We start from the raw sequence: 21,820 nt of genomic DNA on the forward strand, positions 1-21,820 counted from the left end.
AATTGTTTTTTAAATACAGATCCATTTAAAAGGGGGCTTTTTTCTCAAACCAATAATACTTTAAACTCTAGTTTGAAATGACCAATGCCTGCTGATGATGTCGCCTGTAGGCAGGTTTCTGAACCAATGAGAGAGTAGTTCATCTTATCATGAACATTAGAGGGGACCAATCATATGAAGGTAAGACTGAAAATGGGTGAAGTGCTCCTTTAATCTGATACAATTTGAATATTTTCAATCAGATTTTAATATTTGTAATCAGATTTACGGGAAGCGTGAAACATTTAAATGTGTTTTTTTTCGTATTTACAGACGTTTGTTGTGAAAATAAGTCCCAGACTTCCTGGTTAGGCCACGCCTCAGAAGTGGGCGTGTCCGTAGTGTGGGATTGGCTGCTGCTCGATGGGCGGGCTCCACGTCAGGTGTCTGTTGATGGCTTCCGACAGCTGTCCGTTAAACTGAAGCCCCACCCCCTGCCTGTCTGTCTGCTGCTGCAGCCCCGCCCCCGGCTGCCTGTCTGTCTGTCTGACCGTCTGTCTGTTGTTGTTGTGCAGGTACAGTCTGTCCGTCTGTCTGTCTGCCTGCAGCGTCTGCAGCATCCCCATCTGCCTGTCTGTCTGTCTGTCTGTCTGCAGCGGCTGCAGCCTCTCCATCTGCCTGTCTGTCTGTCTGTCTGTCTGCAGCGGCTGCAGCCTCTCCATCTGCCTGTCTGTCTGTCTGTCTGTCTGCAGCGGCTGCAGCCTCTCCATCTGCCTGTCTGTCTGTCTGTCTGTCTGCAGCGGCTGCAGCCTCTCCATCTGTCTGTCTAGCCCGTCTAGCATCATGGTGGGCTCCATGTGCTGCGACATGATTGGCTGCTCAGGGATGTACTTGTCTCTGATTGGCTGCTCCGGGAGGTACTTGTCTCTCTCTGCCGCCACCGATTGATTGGCCAGCTGCGCCAGTGCCTGGGCCCCGCCCTCTCTCTCCGATTGGTTGTTAGAGGACCTTGCTCCTCCCCTAATGGCCCCGCCCCTCTCCATGTGCTGGTTGCTGTTGGCCCCGCCCACCCTGACAGCCACTCCCCTTTCCATATTAGAGTGCTCGGATGCCCCGCCTCCCCTGAAAGCTCCGCCCCTCTCCATATTAGGGTGTTGTTGATTGGCCACGCCCCCCCTGCTAGCCGCCGCCCTGTTCCTCTTCCTCCCACCAGCCCCTCCCCCTCCTACTGCTGGCTCTGCCCCCTGGATGATGTCACAGGAGGAAGCCCCTCCCTCTCCTGCCCCAGAAGCCACTCCTCCTCCTCCTCCGGGGGCGTCGGCCTGGCAGTGAAACATCTGCTTCTTATGGGATTCAATCTGGTTGTGAACCTGAAAATACACATATATACATTATATACATTATACACATAGTACACTATACTATACATATACATATACATACTATACACTATACACTGTACAGTATACACATTAACATCTGCTTCTTGTGGGATTCAATCTGGTTGTGAACCTGTTGTGAATACATGAGTATAGATACACATTAACATCTGCTTCTTATGTTGTGAACCTGTTGTGAATACATAAATATAGATACACATTAACATCTGTTCTTATGGGATTCAATCTGGTTGTGAACCTGTTGTGAATACATGAGTATAGATACACATTAACATCTGCTATATAAAATATACATGATATACACTATACACATAGTACACTATACTATACAATACATATTGTGGCGTCTCAGTCTCTAACCGCTCTTTTTATCAGTTGTGTTGCACAGAGGAGAGGTGGAGAGGAGGCAGAGGCACCCAGAGGAAGCCGCACCCGCCCTGGAGCAGTGTCACTGAAGGGCGGTGCCTGCCAATGAACTTGGCTCATCAGTGTAATCAGAGGGCACCTGTGAGTGCCCTACCCCAAACACATAAGTAGGTAGCCTGGCGGAGCCAGACGTTATTATCTGTGTTCATTCCTTCCACAGTATAACGTCTGGACTTCCGTTGATTGGCAGCGAGTATACCGATTATTCTCTGATCGGGGCCAATCAGTGACTGCTTCCGCACTATGCTTCCGCACAACAAACGTAGTCTTCCTGACAACAAGTGGAAAGCTTCCCTTGATTGGTCCATGTGTAGACGGTGATGTAGATGCATGCTGCTGCTGCAGCATTTTCAAAACAACAATGGCTGCCCTCGCGATGCAACAAGTATAACAGTTAACGCTCTAACCATAAAACAAGCAATAAGTGCAGTTATTTCAGAGTTGGAATCAATTACAACAATTAAAAAGGAACACGGGGGATGCGCTAGTGGAGTTTATCGGCCGAAAAGACGTGTTTGTTTGCCGTTCTTCCGACTGGCTGAGAGATGTTCTGCTACGCTGATTGGTTAGAGGAGTCTGTCTGTCAAGGCAAGTACACCCGCCCACTTTTCAAGCTGCCAATAGGCCAAAAGTCCAGACGTTATACTGTGGAAGGAATGAACACAGATAATAACGTCTGGCTCCGCCAGGCTAATAAGTAGGCTCCCTGGGGTGCTAGGCTTCAGTTCTCCTCTCCTCTCCTCCTTCTGTGCAGCGGGAACACAACTCTGCGGTAAGAGCCTTTCGGCCACACAATTCCTTCCAGTCATTGATTGTTGTTGAAGGTTCTTAACTCATTGATTGCCAAGGCCCGAGTTTCCCCGAGTTATTACAGTAGTCACAGGCTGCCACAGCCCGAGTTTCCCGAGTTGGAAGCCATTTTGAAAAAAAAAAAAAAAAAAAAAAAAAGAATCTTCAAAAATATTTTTTATAAAAAAATTCTAAAAATGCCTCAAATGTATTAGGCATGATTGCAATTGCGAAATTGCATGTTTAGCCCCATAACAAACACATCTTTCAAAATGTCAAAAATGGCTGTTTTGTCTGACTTTGAAGGCTTGTATCTCACTAGAGGTTTGCGGGTTAGGGTTAAAAAAAAAATTTTTTTGAGAAAAAAAAATTTTTTGAGAAAAAAAGAGAAAAAAAAATTTGAGAAAAAATTTTTTTGAGAAAAAAAACATTTTGAGAAAAACAAATTTTGAGAAAAAAAAATTAGGATAAAAAAAAGTTTTGAAAAAAATAAGAAATAAAACGTATTGGTGATGTGTGCGTCTCTCTCTGTGCATTTCCCCCCCCCCAAAGTGTGCGTCTCTCTCTGTGAAGTCCGTTGACTGTGGACTGCCCTGTGCCCTGTGCCTATGGCCCCCCTCCCCCCCCAAGTGTGCGCGCTTCTCTCCTCTCTCTCTCTCTCTGGGGGAGTGTTGGAATGTTGCTGCTTCAAAGTCCGTTGACTGTGGACTGCCCTGTGCCTATGCTCGAGTGTGGGCATGTCTCAAAGTCCGTTGACTGTCCTGTGTCCGTTGACTGTGGGCTGCCCTGTGTCCTGTGCCCTGTGACAAAGTGGGCTGCGGCCTTAAGCCAATTGTAAATATAAGATGAATAGGCTGTATTGCATGGCTGGTATCGTTCGGTTTCGTTCCCGCCCCATGGGCACTACATAAACTTTGCTTCATTAGAAAGCTCTATTGATATTAAGTAAGAAACAAAAAGTTCTCCGCGTGTCACTTGCACAATCTTTGTCACCAGCCAGAAATGTATTTAATAGGAATAACAAAAAAACGAAAATCTTGTGCTGCTGTTTTTGCTTGTAAAATTTGCTAAATTGATTTTGGCAACACAAAATCTTTCTCAAATGTCATAAATACATCTACCTAACATCTGACACAAGTATTGGTGCCTTAGTATACTCATACTGTATGCAAATTTAGATCATGTAATGTAGCAAATTTGTTGAAGGAAACGCTTCAATGCAAGTGATTGTCAGTGACTGTAATTTTGTTATAATGACAAGTAAACTTGGTGTCAATTTCATGGTTTCACATCAAGAGAAACTCAATGGAATACTTATCTTCATGATCGGGTGTGTCTGGATCTTTAATTTACATATTTCCAAGATGGACGCCACCCGAAAATGAGCTTTACTATGACTTTTACAGTGACAGCTGGCTGTTATGACAAAAGCAATATGAACACATTTGGTCAGTTTTACCTCAGATTCTATCAAGAGTTGTGGGGATGATTGCGGAGAAAAATCTGAGAAAACGTACATACAGCTAAATGTATCTTAAAGATGACATTTTTAATTCATCACATTGCTGAACCACCTACTCCCAAGTGTTTCTCATCAGCAAGCAAAGACAGACAGAAGTCCAGGTCTCCTGAGCACTATGAAGTTGGAGATTCTAGAGACTTCATCAGATGGCCTGGCTGAAGACCTTTTACTTGTGTGGCACCTACTAGGTAGAATAGCTTCCAACATCACAGTTGCTGAATTCTCATCCAGATGCAGAAGCTGGTTTACCTGGCTTTTCAGCATTCTGTGTAAACTTTCACCCACAGGCTAGCATTATTGGCTACCTTCCACTCATCCCAGCATCGCCAACTGATCCTTCTGTCCTCAGAAAGAGATGAAACGACTCTTCACTACATAAGTACACCATTATCACTGGAGATCAGGCAACACCAAGATGAGTTTGCTGGGAGGCTTCCACCAAGCTCACAACTACTGAACATGAAGGCTATTTGCAAGATTATCAGGGATGCAGGGGCAAATGATCTGCTTGTTGCAGCAAGTCTTTGTCGAGAAGGAACTGTCACGAAGATGTTTGTTGAAAAGACATAATACTTTACATGCCCTCAAAGTCCTGTTTGAAAAAAGAGACAACTGGCAGAAGTTAGAAATGACGAGGCATCCAGAGATGGCAGTCTTAGGAGATCAGCTGCTGCTTTTCAGGAATCATTCAATGGGCAACCAACTGCAGTCCTCTGGGCAAACTTCCTGGAGATGTCAGATATTCGCCAAAGGTTTATCTACTATGAGCGGGAAGGTGACTGGACAGGACATCTCTGTGAATCAGCAAGAATGCTACCCTACCTCACTTTAGTAGGCCACTACAAGTACGGGCAGCAATCTTTACCTTTGTATTTGCCTTAGATGAAGAAATTACCAGAAACAGCGGTACATGAAGCACTGATGGCAGGTGTATTTGTTGGCTGACGAGCAGATGGCAGCCACAACAGTAGTGTTTCTTTTGACATGCTACTGGAACAGACATATAATGCTGATGCCAAGGAAGCAAGCGGTCTGGATGGCATTACACTCAGCCCTGTCTCTGCAGAGCTCAAGTCTATGCTCCACCTCCACCCCTCCAACCCACACCATGTCAGCAGTGGACACTCACCCATATACAGTGACCACATCATCCTTGCTCAACATATCTACAGGACAGTGTGCTGATTCCACGGTCAAGTGTTTTGCATGTTGTTCACTATAGTTGAAGACAAGCAAACCTGTACAGTATGTCTGCAATTTACTGATTTATTTCAGTGCCAGAACAGAAACAGAGTACCAGAACTGTGAGAATGTTTAAAAAGAAACAAGCTTTATGGGATGATGACTGATTAAGCAAGGGTCATTCATCACCATGTTGGCTTTTATTGGTGGAGATTTATGTTGAAATATTTTTTTTTGCCACGGACAAACTAAATGAGTGGACAATAATATATACCAGAAACACATAGAATAGCAATCCCTGAATTACCATAACATGTGTGTAACTCTGAGAACCATTTGGTTCCTTTTGTACAATCTCAGAGTTAAGGGCGTACTAGTACTGGTTGGACTCATAATATGCCACTTCGAATTCAGTAATTAAGTGTGCCTGCCATGCAACGCAATGGCAAAACACTTATTGTAATCCGCCATACTTAATTAAGTCCATAGTTTCGCCACAAATTTCTGCACGTAATAACTGCCGCACAATTTACGCCACCCACGCAATATATACATCAAAACGTGCGGCTCGGCCGGGAATAGGTTGCTATTACTTTTCTTTCCGATCCGCGTTACCATTGCGACGTAATTCGCAAAAAACGACGCCCAAAAACCCCATTGACTTAGAATGGGGGAAATTTCGGCACTTAATAACTGCCGCACGATTTACGCCACCCCCGCAATATATACATCAAAATGTGCGGCTCGGCCGGGAATGGTGTGCTATTACTTTTCTTTCCGATCCGCGTTACCATTGCGACAAAATTCGTAAAAAACTACGCTCAAAAAACCCCATTGACTTTGAATGGGGGACTCCGAAAAAAAACCAGAAACTTTGGCGCCACATAACTCTGCCATACTTTTGCCTAGCAACGTCATTTAAAATGTAAAATGCTCACACAACTTTGGTCTTTTTTCCGACCAATAGGGATGAGCTGTAATTGATTAAGCCCCGCCCCCTCTATAACAGGAAGTGCCCTTCACCAAACAGGAAGTGCCTCTATAACTCATGAACCGTTTGTCGTACAGACTCGCGGCTGGTGTCATACCTTTTCTTTTTTTCTCAAAATTTTTTTTTTCTCAAATTTTTTTTTCTCAAAAAAATTTTTTCTCAATTTTTTTTTCTCAAATTTTTTTTTCTCAAATTTTTTTTTTCTCAAATTTTTTTTTTCTCAAAATTTTTTTTTCTCATTTTTTTTTCTCAATTTTTTTTCTCAAATTTTTTTTCTCAAATTTTTTTTTTCTCAAAATTTTTTTTCTCAAAATTTTTTTTCTCAAATTTTTTTTTTCTCAAATTTTTTTTTCTCAAAATTTTTTTTTCTCAAATTTTTTTTTTCTCAAAAATTTTTTTTTCTCAATTTTTTTTTCTCATTTTTTTTTTCTCAATTTTTTTTCTCAAATTTTTTTTTCTCAAATTTTTTTTTCTCAAAATTTTTTTTTCTCAAAATTTTTTTTCTCAAAATTTTTTTTCTCAATTTTTTTTTTCTCAAATTTTTTTTTCTCAAAATTTTTTTTTCTCAATTTTTTTTTTCTCAAAAATTTTTTTTCTCACATTTTTTTGCTCAAAAAATGACCTTAATTGGGGCCTATTTCGCCAAACAGGAAGTGCCCCTCACCAAACAGGAAGTGACCCTTGATCTCGTGAACCGTTTGTCATACAGACACGCGGGTTGCGTCAAATGAAATAACGCTAATGCTAACACCAACCGCTACACAAGGTTGCACAGACTTAGCGAGCTGCAGGCACACTTAAAATTTCTTAGAAATTTTCTCTTCTAGTTGGGTCTTATGATCAAAAACAAGACATTATAAAATATAAAATCAGCCACTGACACATTTTGTCCGTAGCACAGACATATTGATGACCCCTGGATGAAAGTGATAGGGATGAGTAATATACGCACCATGTCAGCATGTAAAATTAGCTAAATACTCGTTTTATTTCAAGATTTGCTTTTATCACATTTAAATGCAATACATACATTATGTGGGAGGAAAAAGCTTAACATTTGCTGTATTTTGTCACAGCACAGCCTTACGTTTACTTATGCTGCCAACATTTGTATGCGTTTTTGTTTTGGTTGGGGGGTGTCTTGATGTAGCCTACAAATGACAGATGTTGGGACAGGTCGTACTTGCCCGTACTTGTCCGGACCGCCCAGTAAGCCGCTCGTACTTTCCCGGACTTTTATCGTAAAAATGAAATTAATTATAATTTTTTTTTTTAAAAGTCACCGGTCGTGCTCTGTCTCTTTAGAAAGTGATGTGAGGGGTTAACGTGTCAGTGACGTCATTACGTCCTGTTCTTCTCTCTGCCTGGAGATTTCATAGCAGCCATTCCGTCTCTTTGTATGCAAGCAGTGTCCGTTAGCATAGCGATTCTCCAAGTCTATTTAGATCAGACGAAAGGCGGATTCAAGGCTTCGCAATGAGTGGATTTCATGTGTTCAGATCACTGTGCGTGCACAGAAGAAGGATTGTACATTTGGGTGCTGTTTTTTATCGCTGTTTACCCCGTCTCGCTCCATTCAAATGACCGGATGAAAACTGCCTTCAGCTCCATCAAAGTAAGTGGGCCGACCAAAAAAAGTACGTTATGAACGTTTTGCTGGCTTGCACGGAGCGATCCGATCGTGTTGTTATCATTTGGTGCTTTGCTTTTTAAAAACATGTTTATAAATAAATAGAAGCTTGCACGGCTAATCTCTGTACCCCTGTTTTTAAAGGACCTACACCATGAATTTTCACTTTTTCTATTTTAAAACCTTTTTTTGGGGTCCCACTGGCACCTTCTATCCTCACAAAGTCCTATTTCTGACCGTTGTGTCTTTCTCTGGTTTTGGGCAGACAGAGATGAAAAGCTTTCCACGGGTTCTCAGAACAGTGCTGTTCTGAGAGTTGACGAGAGTGACGTCACTCTCGGATTCCCGTTTTTTTTTCAGAGTCAAAAAAAAAATTTTTTCAAAAAAAAATTTTTTTTCAAAAATGTTTTTTTTTTCAAAACTTTTTTTTTCAAAAAAATGCAATGCAGAGTAAAAAAAATAAAAAAAAATTCAAAAAAATTTTTTTAAAAAAATTTTTTTTCAGAAAAATTTTTTAAAAAAAAAATTTTTTTTCAAAAAACTTTTTTTTCAAAAACTTTTTTTTTCAAAAACTTTTTTTTCAAAAAACTTTCTTTTCAAAAAACTTTTTTTCAAAAACTTTTTTTTTTTCAAAAAACTTTTTCTTTTTCAAAAAACTTTTTCTTTTTCAAAAAACTTCTTTTTTTTTCTGGAAAAACCCCACTAGATGAGCAAACAGGCCGTTTTGGTATTGCAGCTGGAGAGCCTCATTATAGTAGAGCTAGAACAAACAAAAAGAATGGTCAGAGTGTTTTTTGAGGGTTAAAACCTGTCTAAGACTCAATTTTGAGCATATATTTATACAAAAAATATAGTTTTAAAAGCATGGTGTAGGCCCTTTAAGGGGCCCCCTGCGGCTTACAAAGTGTTAAATACATATTTTATACCTGACATGACCTTTTGTGCATTTATTATAGTCTTGTCCATTTTGGGAATTTTTCCAATTTAGGGGGGTGTGATAGCAGTTGGATTGATTTTCATCCATTTCTGGCCAAGGTACCTTTCATTACACAGTTGGCTGTGAGATGTGTTATGTATGAGACATAAGCTTTTAGCTAAATTTACTATGTGTATGTTTCATTTTGCTGGTTGCCAATCACATACATTGAGGCGTTTTCTTCAACAAATTTGCTATATTTCACAATCTAAATTCACATACAGTATGAGAATACTATGGCACAAATACGTTTCAGATGTTAAGTAGATATAATTATGACATTTGAGAAAGATTTTGTGTTGCCAAAACCAAAATCAATATAGTACATTTTATAAGCAAAAACAGCAGCACAAGATTTTCGTTATTTTGTTATTCACTTTCATATAGAATTCTGGCTGGTGACAAAAGTCGTGCAGGTTTCGTGCGGAGAACTTTTAACCCAAAGTCCACAGGGGTATTGTCTATGCAAAAATGCATTGAACGAGTAGTGCCCAGACGTGGGAACGAAATTCATTTTCTAAGCACTTTTCCTTATAACGCAATACCGCCTAGAATGCCTGAACGGATTTCCAAGCGGATTTTTTTGTTTGAAAGCTGTTAAAAAGTACTACACATATGGTGCATGATCTAGGCATGGGCGTGCACGATCCGTGCACTAAAAATTGATCCGTGCACTAGAAATTTAGGAAGGTGGCAGTGTTTGTTTTGTCTGACTTTGAAGCCTTCTATCTCATGAATGCCTGAACGGATTTCCAAGCGGATTTCTTTGTTTGAAAGCTGTTAAAAAGTACTACACATATGGTGCATATATGGTGCATGGGCGTGCACGATCCGTGCACTAAAAATTGATCCGTGCACTAGAAATTTAAGAACGTGGCATCCTGGTACTTGGCGGCCATCTTGAAAAGGGCATTCAATGAGTTAATATCCTTCCAGTGCCTGTTCCTCAGACAGGGTTCTATGTATATGAATAGATATATAAATAGATATATTTTATATATATTTACCTGGTTCTTGATGTCCTTCCAGTGCCTGTTCCTCAGACGGGGTTCCATATATATTTATACATATATTAATATATATATGTATACATATATTTATACATATATTACCTGGTTCTTGATGTCTTTCCAGTGCCTGTTCCTCAGAGAAGGCTCCATGTATATTTATTATAGATATATTAATAGATATATTTATAGATTTATTAATAGATATATTTATAGATATATTAATAGATATATTTATACATATATTTATACATATATTAATACATATATTAATAGATATATTTATACATATATTACCTGGTTCTTAATATCCTTCCAGTGCCTGTTCCTCAGACAGGGTTCCATGTATATTTACAGATATATTTAGATATATTAATAGATATATTTAGATATATTTATACATATATTTACCTGGTTCTTAATATCCTTCCAGTGCCTGTTCCTCAGACAGGGTTCCATGTATATTTACAGATATATTAATAGATATATTTGCGACCGTAGGTCGCATTTACTACCAAAACCTCCACCGGCTGTCTGTCTGTGAGTGAGTCAGTCACACTTTTGCCCTGCTCATATCTCCACAACCGTTGCCCCCATCCATGCCAAATTTTGCACACACACTCCTTACCTGCCAAACTACAACCTCCAAGGACCCCCGGAGCTCCAGGGACCCCCAGGTCCCTGGGGGACCCCCAGGTGTAAAAAAATGTCCCTCCGTGAGTCAGACGTCACACATCACACTTTTGCCCTGCTCATATCTCCACAACCGTTGCACCCATCCATGCCACATTTTGCACACACACTCCTTACCTGGCAAACTACAACCTCCAAGGACCCCCGGAGCTCCAGGGTCCCTCGGGGACCCCCAGGTGTAAAAAATGACCAAATGTGCAAAAATGACCAAATGACCACCCCAACGGGGCTGCTCACGGGGAATTCCTGGGGACCACCCACTCCTGGTGCTCCAGAACGGATGCAAAAGTGGTGGCGCCCCCAGTGGAGGACCCCCTCCACTGCAGCTCACATAAAATGCCGTAACTCGGGCTAGGAGCGTCCGGGAGAGCCGGGGCCGGTACCTATTCGTCCGCCAAGGCAACGCGGAGACCCCACCCCTCATTTCTCACATGCCCCTCTTCTAGCGCCACCTTCAGGCCGATTTTTAAAACACATTTTTGGACACTGCTCCTACAGTTTTTGCCCTAAAATCACGCAAATCGCTACACAGTATGTCTACACTCATCCCATCAACATGAATCTGTCCCATATAGCGCCACCTTCAGGCCGATTTTTAAAAACACATTTTTGGACACTGCTCCTACAGATTTTGCCCTAAAATCACGAAAATCACTACACAGCATGTCTACACTCATCTCATCAACATGGATCAGGAAGATTTTGGAAAAACAAATTTGTGCCCTATACGGTCGCTTATCTCCCGATTAGGGAGTCTTACTGGTAATAGATATATTTATATTTATACATATATTTATAGATATATTACCTGGTTCTTGATATCCTTCCAGTGCCTGTTCCTCAGACAGGGTTCCATGTATATTTACAGATATATTAATAGATATATTAATAGATATATTTATACATATATTTATACATATATTTATACATATATTTACCTGGTTCTTAATGTCCTTCCAGTGCCTGTTCCTCAGACAGGGTTCCATGTATATTTACAGATATATTAATAGATATATTTATACATATATTTATACATATATTTACCTGGTTCTTGATGTCCTTCCAGTGCCTGTTCCTCAGACAGGGTTCCATATCCAGACATCTCATGCAGGCTTCCTTCCCAGGAACGTTGTGGATGAGAACGTAGAAGCCCAGGTGTCTGAAGACCGCCTCCTTCTCCTCTGCGCTCCACGGGCGCCGACGCATCTTGGGGGTGTTGGTGGTGTTGGTGACCATCTTGGGGGTGTTGGTGGTGTTGGTGACGAGGTTCTTGGAAGCTCCAACAGAACCAGAAGCTCCAACAGAAGCTCCGGAACCAACAGATGTGCTGGGACCTGAAGCATGGGGCGTAGAAACATGCCGTTAAAGGTGATACACCATGCATTTAAAACGTATTTATGTCATATTGTTTGACCCAAAAACGTTTTTCAAAAGGTTTGAGGCTAAATTACCACTCCTGAATAGAGAGCCTCTCTCATTTTTGAATGGCTCTCAGAGCATTTTCAGCTGCAGTACCACCTTTGGCCTGAATCTTTTGAAAAAATAAAAAAGTTTTTTCTTCAAAAACGGCCGTCGATGACGGCAGCAAATCTGGACAGCCTGTTTTGAGAACCCGTGGGATACTTTTAACCTCCGCCTTCCCAAAACCAGAGAAAGACACAACGGTCAGAAATGGGACTTTGTGAGGATAGAAGGTGCTAGTGGGACCCCAAAAAAAGGTTTTAAAATAGGAAAGTGAAATTTCATGGTGTATCACCTTTAACATGACGTGGCTGGACATTACTTGCCAGGAGAGTGGAAATCAGACATGTGAGAAAGACCCTCACAGTGGAGTCAGTACTGCTGTATGAGACATGGACCCTCACAGAGGAGTCAGTACTGCTGTATGAGACATGGACCCTCACAGAGGAGTCAGTACTGCTGTATGAGACATGGACCCTCACAGAGGAGTCAGTACTGCTGTATGAGACATGGACCCTCACAGTGGAGTCAGTACTGCTGTATGAGACATGGACCCTCACAGAGGAGTCAGTACTGCTGTATGAGACATGGACCCTCACAGTGGAGTCAGTACTGCTGTATGAGACATGGACCCTCACAGAGGAGTCAGTACTGCTGTATGAGACATGGACCCTCACAGAGGAGTCAGTACTGCTGTATGAGACATGGACCCTCACAGTGGAGTCAGTACTGCTGTATGAGACATGGACCCTCACAGTGGAGTCAGTACTGCTGTATGAGACATGGACCCTCACAGAGGAGTCAGTACTGCTGTATGAGACATGGACCCTCACAGAGGAGTCAGTACTGCTGTATGAGACATGGACCCTCACAGAGGAGTCAGTACTGCTGTATGAGACATGGACCCTCACAGTGGAGTCAGTACTGCTGTATGAGACATGGACCCTCACAGAGGAGTCAGTACTGCTGTATGAGACATGGACCCTCACAGTGGAGTCAGTACTGCTGTATGAGACATGGACCCTCACAGAGGAGTCAGTACTGCTGTATGAGACATGGACCCTCACAGAGGAGTCAGTACTGCTGTATGAGACATGGACCCTCACAGTGGAGTCAGTACTGCTGTATGAGACATGGACCCTCACAGAGGAGTCAGTACTGCTGTATGAGACATGGACCCTCACAGAGGAGTCAGTACTGCTGTATGAGACATGGACCCTCACAGTGGAGTCAGTACTGCTGTATGAGACATGGACCCTCACAGTGGAGTCAGTACTGCTGTATGAGACATGGACCCTCACAGTGGAGTCAGTACTGCTGTATGAGACATGGACCCTCACAGTGGAGTCAGTACTGCTGTATGAGACATGGACCCTCACAGAGGAGTCAGTACTGCTGTATGAGACATGTACCCTCACAGAGGAGTCAGTACTGCTGTATGAGACATGGACCCTCACAGTGGAGTCAGTACTGCTGTATGAGACATGGACCCTCACAGTGGAGTCAGTACTGCTGTATGAGACATGGACCCTCACAGTGGAGTCAGTACTGCTGTATGAGACATGGACCCTCACAGAGGAGTCAGTACTGCTGTATGAGACATGGACCCTCACAGTGGAGTCAGTACTGCTGTATGAGACATGGACCCTCACAGTGGAGTCAGTACTGCTGTATGAGACATGGACCCTCACAGTGGAGTCAGTACTGCTGTATGAGACATGGACCCTCACAGAGGAGTCAGTACTGCTGTATGAGACATGGACCCTCACAGTGGAGTCAGTACTGCTGTATGAGACATGGACCCTCACAGTGGAGTCAGTACTGCTGTATGAGACATGGACCCTCACAGAGGAGTCAGTACTGCTGTATGAGACATGGACCCTCACAGTGGAGTCAGTACTGCTGTATGAGACATGGACCCTCACAGAGGAGTCAGTACTGCTGTATGAGACATGGACCCTCACAGAGGAGTCAGTACTGCTGTATGAGACATGGACCCTCACAGTGGAGTCAGTACTGCTGTATGAGACATGGACCCTCACAGTGGAGTCAGTACTGCTGTATGAGACATGGACCCTCACAGTGGAGTCAGTACTGCTGTATGAGACATGGACCCTCACAGTGGAGTCAGTACTGCTGTATGAGACATGGACCCTCACAGAGGAGTCAGTACTGCTGTATGAGACATGTACCCTCACAGAGGAGTCAGTACTGCTGTATGAGACATGGACCCTCACAGTGGAGTCAGTACTGCTGTATGAGACATGGACCCTCACAGTGGAGTCAGTACTGCTGTATGAGACATGGACCCTCACAGTGGAGTCAGTACTGCTGTATGAGACATGGACCCTCACAGAGGAGTCAGTACTGCTGTATGAGACATGGACCCTCACAGTGGAGTCAGTACTGCTGTATGAGACATGGACCCTCACAGTGGAGTCAGTACTGCTGTATGAGACATGGACCCTCACAGTGGAGTCAGTACTGCTGTATGAGACATGGACCCTCACAGTGGAGTCAGTACTGCTGTATGAGACATGGACCCTCACAGTGGAGTCAGTACTGCTGTATGAGACATGGACCCTCACAGTGGAGTCAGTACTGCTGTATGAGACATGGACCCTCACAGTGGAGTCAGTACTGCTGTATGAGACATGGACCCTCACAGAGGAGTCAGTACTGCTGTATGAGACATGGACCCTCACAGTGGAGTCAGTACTGCTGTATGAGACATGGACCCTCACAGTGGAGTCAGTACTGCTGTATGAGACATGGACCCTCACAGAGGAGTCAGTACTGCTGTATGAGACATGGACCCTCACAGTGGAGTCAGTACTGCTGTATGAGACATGGACCCTCACAGAGGAGTCAGTACTGCTGTATGAGACATGGACCCTCACAGAGGAGTCAGTACTGCTGTATGAGACATGGACCCTCACAGTGGAGTCAGTACTGCTGTATGAGACATGGACCCTCACAGAGGAGTCAGTACTGCTGTATGAGACATGGACCCTCACAGAGGAGTCAGTACTGCTGTATGAGACATGGACCCTCACAGAGGAGTCAGTACTGCTGTATGAGACATGTACCCTCACAGAGGAGTCAGTACTGCTGTATGAGACATGGACCCTCACAGTGGAGTCAGTACTGCTGTATGAGACATGGACCCTCACAGAGGAGTCAGTACTGCTGTATGAGACATGGACCCTCACAGAGGAGTCAGTACTGCTGTATGAGACATGGACCCTCACAGTGGAGTCAGTACTGCTGTATGAGACATGGACCCTCACAGAGGAGTCAGTACTGCTGTATGAGACATGGACCCTCACAGAGGAGTCAGTACTGCTGTATGAGACATGGACCCTCACAGTGGAGTCAGTACTGCTGTATGAGACATGGACCCTCACAGTGGAGTCAGTACTGCTGTATGAGACATGGACCCTCACAGAGGAGTCAGTACTGCTGTATGAGACATGTACCCTCACAGAGGAGTCAGTACTGCTGTATGAGACATGGACCCTCACAGTGGAGTCAGTACTGCTGTATGAGACATGGACCCTCACAGAGGAGTCAGTACTGCTGTATGAGACATGGACCCTCACAGAGGAGTCAGTACTGCTGTATGAGACATGGACCCTCACAGTGGAGTCAGTACTGCTGTATGAGACATGGACCCTCACAGAGGAGTCAGTACTGCTGTATGAGACATGGACCCTCACAGAGGAGTCAGTACTGCTGTATGAGACATGGACCCTCACAGTGGAGTCAGTACTGCTGTATGAGACATGGACCCTCACAGAGGAGTCAGTACTGCTGTATGAGACATGGACCCTCACAGAGGAGTCAGTACTGCTGTATGAGACATGGACCCTCACAGTGGAGTCAGTACTGCTGTATGAGACATGGACCCTCACAGTGGAGTCAGTACTGCTGTATGAGACATGGACCCTCACAGAGGAGTCAGTACTGCTGTATGAGACATGGACCCTCACAGTGGAGTCAGTACTGCTGTATGAGACATGGACCCTCACAGAGGAGTCAGTACTGCTGTATGAGACATGGACCCTCACAGAGGAGTCAGTACTGCTGTATGAGACATGGACCCTCACAGTGGAGTCAGTACTGCTGTATGAGACATGGACCCTCACAGAGGAGTCAGTACTGCTGTATGAGACATGGACCCTCACAGAGGAGTCAGTACTGCTGTATGAGACATGGACCCTCACAGTGGAGTCAGTACTGCTGTATGAGACATGGACCCTCACAGTGGAGTCAGTACTGCTGTATGAGACATGGACCCTCACAGAGGAGTCAGTACTGCTGTATGAGACATGTACCCTCACAGAGGAGTCAGTACTGCTGTATGAGACATGGACCCTCACAGTGGAGTCAGTACTGCTGTATGAGACATGGACCCTCACAGAGGAGTCAGTACTGCTGTATGAGACATGGACCCTCACAGAGGAGTCAGTACTGCTGTATGAGACATGGACCCTCACAGTGGAGTCAGTACTGCTGTATGAGACATGGACCCTCACAGAGGAGTCAGTACTGCTGTATGAGACATGGACCCTCACAGAGGAGTCAGTACTGCTGTATGAGACATGGACCCTCACAGTGGAGTCAGTACTGCTGTATGAGACATGGACCCTCACAGAGGAGTCAGTACTGCTGTATGAGACATGGACCCTCACAGAGGAGTCAGTACTGCTGTATGAGACATGGACCCTCACAGTGGAGTCAGTACTGCTGTATGAGACATGGACCCTCACAGTGGAGTCAGTACTGCTGTATGAGACATGGACCCTCACAGAGGAGTCAGTACTGCTGTATGAGACATGGACCCTCACAGTGGAGTCAGTACTGCTGTATGAGACATGGACCCTCACAGAGGAGTCAGTACTGCTGTATGAGACATGGACCCTCACAGAGGAGTCAGTACTGCTGTATGAGACATGGACCCTCACAGTGGAGTCAGTACTGCTGTATGAGACATGGACCCTCACAGAGGAGTCAGTACTGCTGTATGAGACATGGACCCTCACAGAGGAGTCAGTACTGCTGTATGAGACATGGACCCTCACAGTGGAGTCAGTACAGCTGTAGGCCAGGGGTTCCCAAATGTTTTTGTCTCAGGGCACCCCATGAATATATATATATATATTTATATATATATATATATATATATATATATATATATATATATATATATATATATATATATATTTTAATCTGAGGCACCCCTACATTATAATGTTCACTCCCAGCACCTTATATTTATAGCATATCATTGTTGTCAGGTGGAAACCTTGTATGTCGTTTTGTATTCATCATCTATAAAATGTACTAAACTAGTGAAAACAGACGATCTACAAGCAGTTTTGTGCGACAGTCTTGTATGATGAAGCAGGGCTTTGCTTTACCAAAAGACGTACACATTTGAAACTTGGAGATACGAGGTTTCTGCCCAACAGTGACGATATATTAGTGATTATGTTGTGAGGAAAATGTTGAGATAACAGCCATTTTGGTTAGAACTGACTGAAAATAACTTTGTACTTCAAGTTTAAAATGACAATAAATAGTTTTTCAAGCTTCCAAATAAATTCCAAATATTATCAAATGATCTTGGTTAGGTGCCCCGTCACCCACTTTGAAAACCCCTGCTGTATGAGACATGGACCCTCACAGTGGAGTCAGTACTGCAGTGTGGGGCGTTGTGAGCTTGTAGATCGGCTATTTTCACAGTATTTATCTGTAGGGATTAGGGCATTAACGACTCGACTCAGTAAAAAGTTGAGTTGAAGTCGACTTTATCGTTTGATGACATCATCACATCACACACGACCCCCCAGTTATTTTGGGGGTCCCCAGATGATTAACTTAATGTGCAACATTGTTTTCTCTCTCAACATTAAACAAACAAACATAACGTTTAAGTGTATAGAGGGTATCTGCACATTTATAAAGTGACAATTTAAGGACTTTTTAATACCTCTAAAATGGCAAATTAAACATTGTCCAAATTGTCAAATATATAGAGGCAGAAATTGTGAAAATAGCCGATCTACATGCTCACAACGCCTCGCAATGTAGAAAGTATTTTCAACTTCGACTTTCTCTGGTGGGAGTTGAATTGTGTAATGAAGTCGACTTGTCGACTTTTTCGTTAATGTCCTAGTAGGGAAGGAGCTTGTTAATGTGTATTGATAATGATCACCTTATTGATCCTGCTTATTGATCAGGCATTTATCACCTTATTGATCCTGCTTATTGATCAGGCATTTATCAGACCACTGTTGAGTTTTCTGATATTTTGTGGAAAGACGTGAGATATGCTGGATAACAAGCTTGATAAGCTTATTGATCCTGGGTAGTCTTGATAAGCCCACAGCTTATTGATCCTGATATCCTTATTGATCTTGATAAGCCCACAGCTTATTGATCCTGGGTAGCTTATTGATCCTGGGTAGCTTATTGATCCTGGGTAGTCTTGATAAGCCCACAGCTTATTGATCCTGGGTAGTCGGGTACTCAATAAATCTCTAATCTGGTTATCGGGTTACCCTTGTTTGGAGCTCCAACCTTCGTAACGTTTGACACGGTAATGTCAGTGTCCATGTCATAATGTAAGGTAAGGTAATGTCAGTGTCCATGTCATAATGTAAGGTAAGGTAATGTCAGTGTCCATGTCATAATGTAAGGTAAGGTAATGTCAGTGTCCATGTCATAATGTAAGGTAAGGTAATGTCAGTGTCCATGTCATAATGTAAGGTAAGGTAATGTCAGTGTCCATGTCATAATGTAAGGTAAGGTAATGTCAGTGTCCATGTCATAATGTAAGGTAAGGTAATGTCAGTGTCCATGTCATAATGTAAGGTAATGTAATGTCAGTGTCCATGTCATAATGTAAGGTAAGGTAATGTCAGTGTCCATGTTTACTCTGGTCTTGCATTCAGCCAATGAGAACACAGGGAGGGTGGCGCTCGCCCGAATGACGCTACGATTCACCATTATGTGATGTGATTGGCTAGCAGACGTACCATGTGATAGAGAGGTGCGATGTGATTGGCTAGCAGACGTACCATGTGACAGAGAGGTGAGATGTGATAGGCTAACAGACGTACCATGTGATAGAGAGGTGCGATGTGATTGGCAAACAGACGTACCATGTGACAGAGAGGTGTGATGTGATTGGCTAGCAGACGTACCATGTGACAGAGAGGTGAGATGTGATTGGCTAACAGACGTACCATGTGACAGAGAGGTGCGATGTGATTGGCTAGCATACATACCATGTGACAGAGAGGTGCGATGTGATTGGCTAGCATACGTACCATGTGACAGAGAGGTGCGATGTGATTGGCTAACAGACGTACCATGTGATAGAGAGGTGAGTTGTGATTGGCTAGCATACGTACCATGTGACAGAGAGGTGTGATGTGATTGGCTAACAGACGTACCATGTGACAGAGAGGTGTGATGTGATTGGCTAGCAGACGTACCATGTGACAGAGAGGTGCGATGTGATTGGCCAACAGACGTACCATGTGACAGAGAGGTGCAATGTGATTGGCCAGGAGTGAAGTCTGTCGTTTTCTCCAACACAAGACCTGAGAATGGAACTGACAACATGACAACAATATGTTAATGATATGTTAATTAGACTGTAACCATAACAATATGCTAATTATATGGTAACCATAACAACTATATGTTAATTAGACTGTAACCATAACGATATGTTAATTATATATCTTAATTGGTGCAGATCAAAATTTTGGCGTACACCGAAATTTAGGCAAGTCTCGACATTTATCATGACTATCATGACGTGACTTTGTCGTTGGTGTAGGGTAGGATGAAATCTCACGTCAGGTTCTGAGGTGGTGTAGGAATCATCTTACACCTCTTATTCCATTGTAGACATGCGGAGCAGCAATATGTCTAACTATCTGACTCATGCTAATCTAACAGGGGTTACCAAACTGTTTTGTCTCAGGTCACCCCATAAATATTGTTTTAATCCGAGGCTCCCCTACATTATAATTTTCACTCCCAGCACCGTATATTTATAGCATATCGTCGTTCCTTTTGCAAAACCGTTCCTTTTGTATTTATCATTATAAAATGTACTAAACTAGTGAAAACAGCAGATCTTCAAGCACACAACGCCTCGCGATTGTGCTTGTAGATCTGCTGTTTTCACTAGTTTTGTGCGACAGAGGTTTCTGCCCGACAGTGACGATATTTTAGTGATTATGGAAAACGTGGAAACGAGGAAAACGTTGAGTTAACAGCCATTTTGGTTAGAACTGACTGAAAATAACTTTGTACTTCAAGGTTAAAATGATACTAAATATTTCTTCAGGTGTCCAAATAAATCCCAAATATTATCAAATGATCTCGCGGCACCCCTGGACTGCCGTCACGGCACCCCAGGGTGCCCCGTGCCCCGTCACCCCAGGATGCCCCGTCACCCCAGGGTGCCCCGTCACCCACTTTGAAAAGCCCTGATCTAACACACTAATAAATAATCCCTGTGAAAACGTAACATTTTATAAAAGCATATTTATTGATAAATGGTGTGAAAGGTGAAAGGTCACAGGTCTTACGGTGGCTCAGTTTGAACTTTGACCCCGGGTCGGGCTTGGCCTTCACTCTGAACAGCTCGCTTCCTGATTGGCTGGGCCTCTTCCACTTGGCCCCGCCCACTACAGGAACTAGGAGAGGAAACCAGGAGACAAGGAAAGGTCACAAGGAAAGGTCAAATAAATAACTGGCAGATGGAATAATTAGATCTGTTCATGTTGAAACTATAGCAGAAAGAGCAGATCTACAAGCTCACAACGCAACACTTCATGCGGCCCATGATGACGGTACATCCACAGGCAGAGGGTGAGGATGTTCAAGGAACGGTAGGTTCCGTACGGAACCATTGTTTACTTAGATATGGAAGGATGACCTCCCACTTGGGTAATGACGCCCCCTGGCGATCATTCAGAGAAACTACTTCAGCTCCCGTACTAACGTAGGTAGGAAGGGCCTGTCACTCAAACCGGAGTGACCCGCCTCCAGGCTATATAAGCCCCCGGAGGCGGAAGTAACATCCTCTTAATACCACTCTCTGCCACATTCAGTGAAACAGAGGGGCATTACGTGGGAGGTCATCCTTCCATATCTAAGTAAACAATGGTTCCGTACGGAACCTACCGTTTACTGTCAATATTCCAGGATGACCTCCCACTTGGGATTCTTAAACTCCCCTCTAAGCCACAACCTACTCTCATACCCCCACACACCCCTCATACGGGTGAGCACAGCCCAAACGGGCGTGACCCATCACCCAGAAGGTCCCAGGCCCACCGGACCTGGGTGTGCAGGCATGAGAAAATAAGGAGAGACCCTGACAGACCGAAGTCCGCCTCATTCAACTAAATGAAAAGGACAAGTCCGCCTTATAAGTAAGACACACTATATAAGGAAAACACAGGGTCCCCCCCAAAATACCCCAGGTGGCTACATGCCCACCTGTGGGAGGGGAAGATCCGACTCCTCTATGACGTAGAGGAGGCAACTGCACCCAGAACCGAATGCGCTAGCGAAGAGGATTCGATATCCAGGTGATAGTAGGCTGCAAAGGTAGAAGGCGAAGACCAATTCGCCGAAACACAAATCTCCTGAACGGAGACTCCCTTTGCCAGTGCCCACGAAGTAGCCACACCTCTAGTGCTATGGGCTTTAAGTGCCGCCGGCACTTCCAC

General features: G+C 43.6%; 1 protein-coding gene across 1 annotated transcript in view; it reads right to left on the reverse strand.

Moving 5' to 3' along the window:
* Window positions 1-359: 359 nt before the first annotated feature.
* Window positions 360-21,820, reverse strand: part of LOC308298643 (uncharacterized protein) — a gene marked incomplete at both ends in the record, with an annotated part of 59,080 nt that continues 37,619 nt past the window's right edge. The window contains 5 exons of the mRNA XM_080742286.1: window positions 360-446; window positions 582-1,349; window positions 11,640-11,929; window positions 19,604-19,681; window positions 20,672-20,779. Of these exons, the coding sequence (XP_080598412.1) occupies window positions 360-446; window positions 582-1,349; window positions 11,640-11,929; window positions 19,604-19,681; window positions 20,672-20,779 (1,331 nt within the window). The remainder of the gene's footprint in view (window positions 447-581; window positions 1,350-11,639; window positions 11,930-19,603; window positions 19,682-20,671; window positions 20,780-21,820) is intronic.

Source organism: Nannobrachium achirus, assembly GCF_963921795.1.
Source record: "Nannobrachium achirus genome assembly, chromosome: 14".
Classification (NCBI taxonomy): Eukaryota; Metazoa; Chordata; class Actinopteri; order Myctophiformes; family Myctophidae; genus Nannobrachium; species Nannobrachium achirus.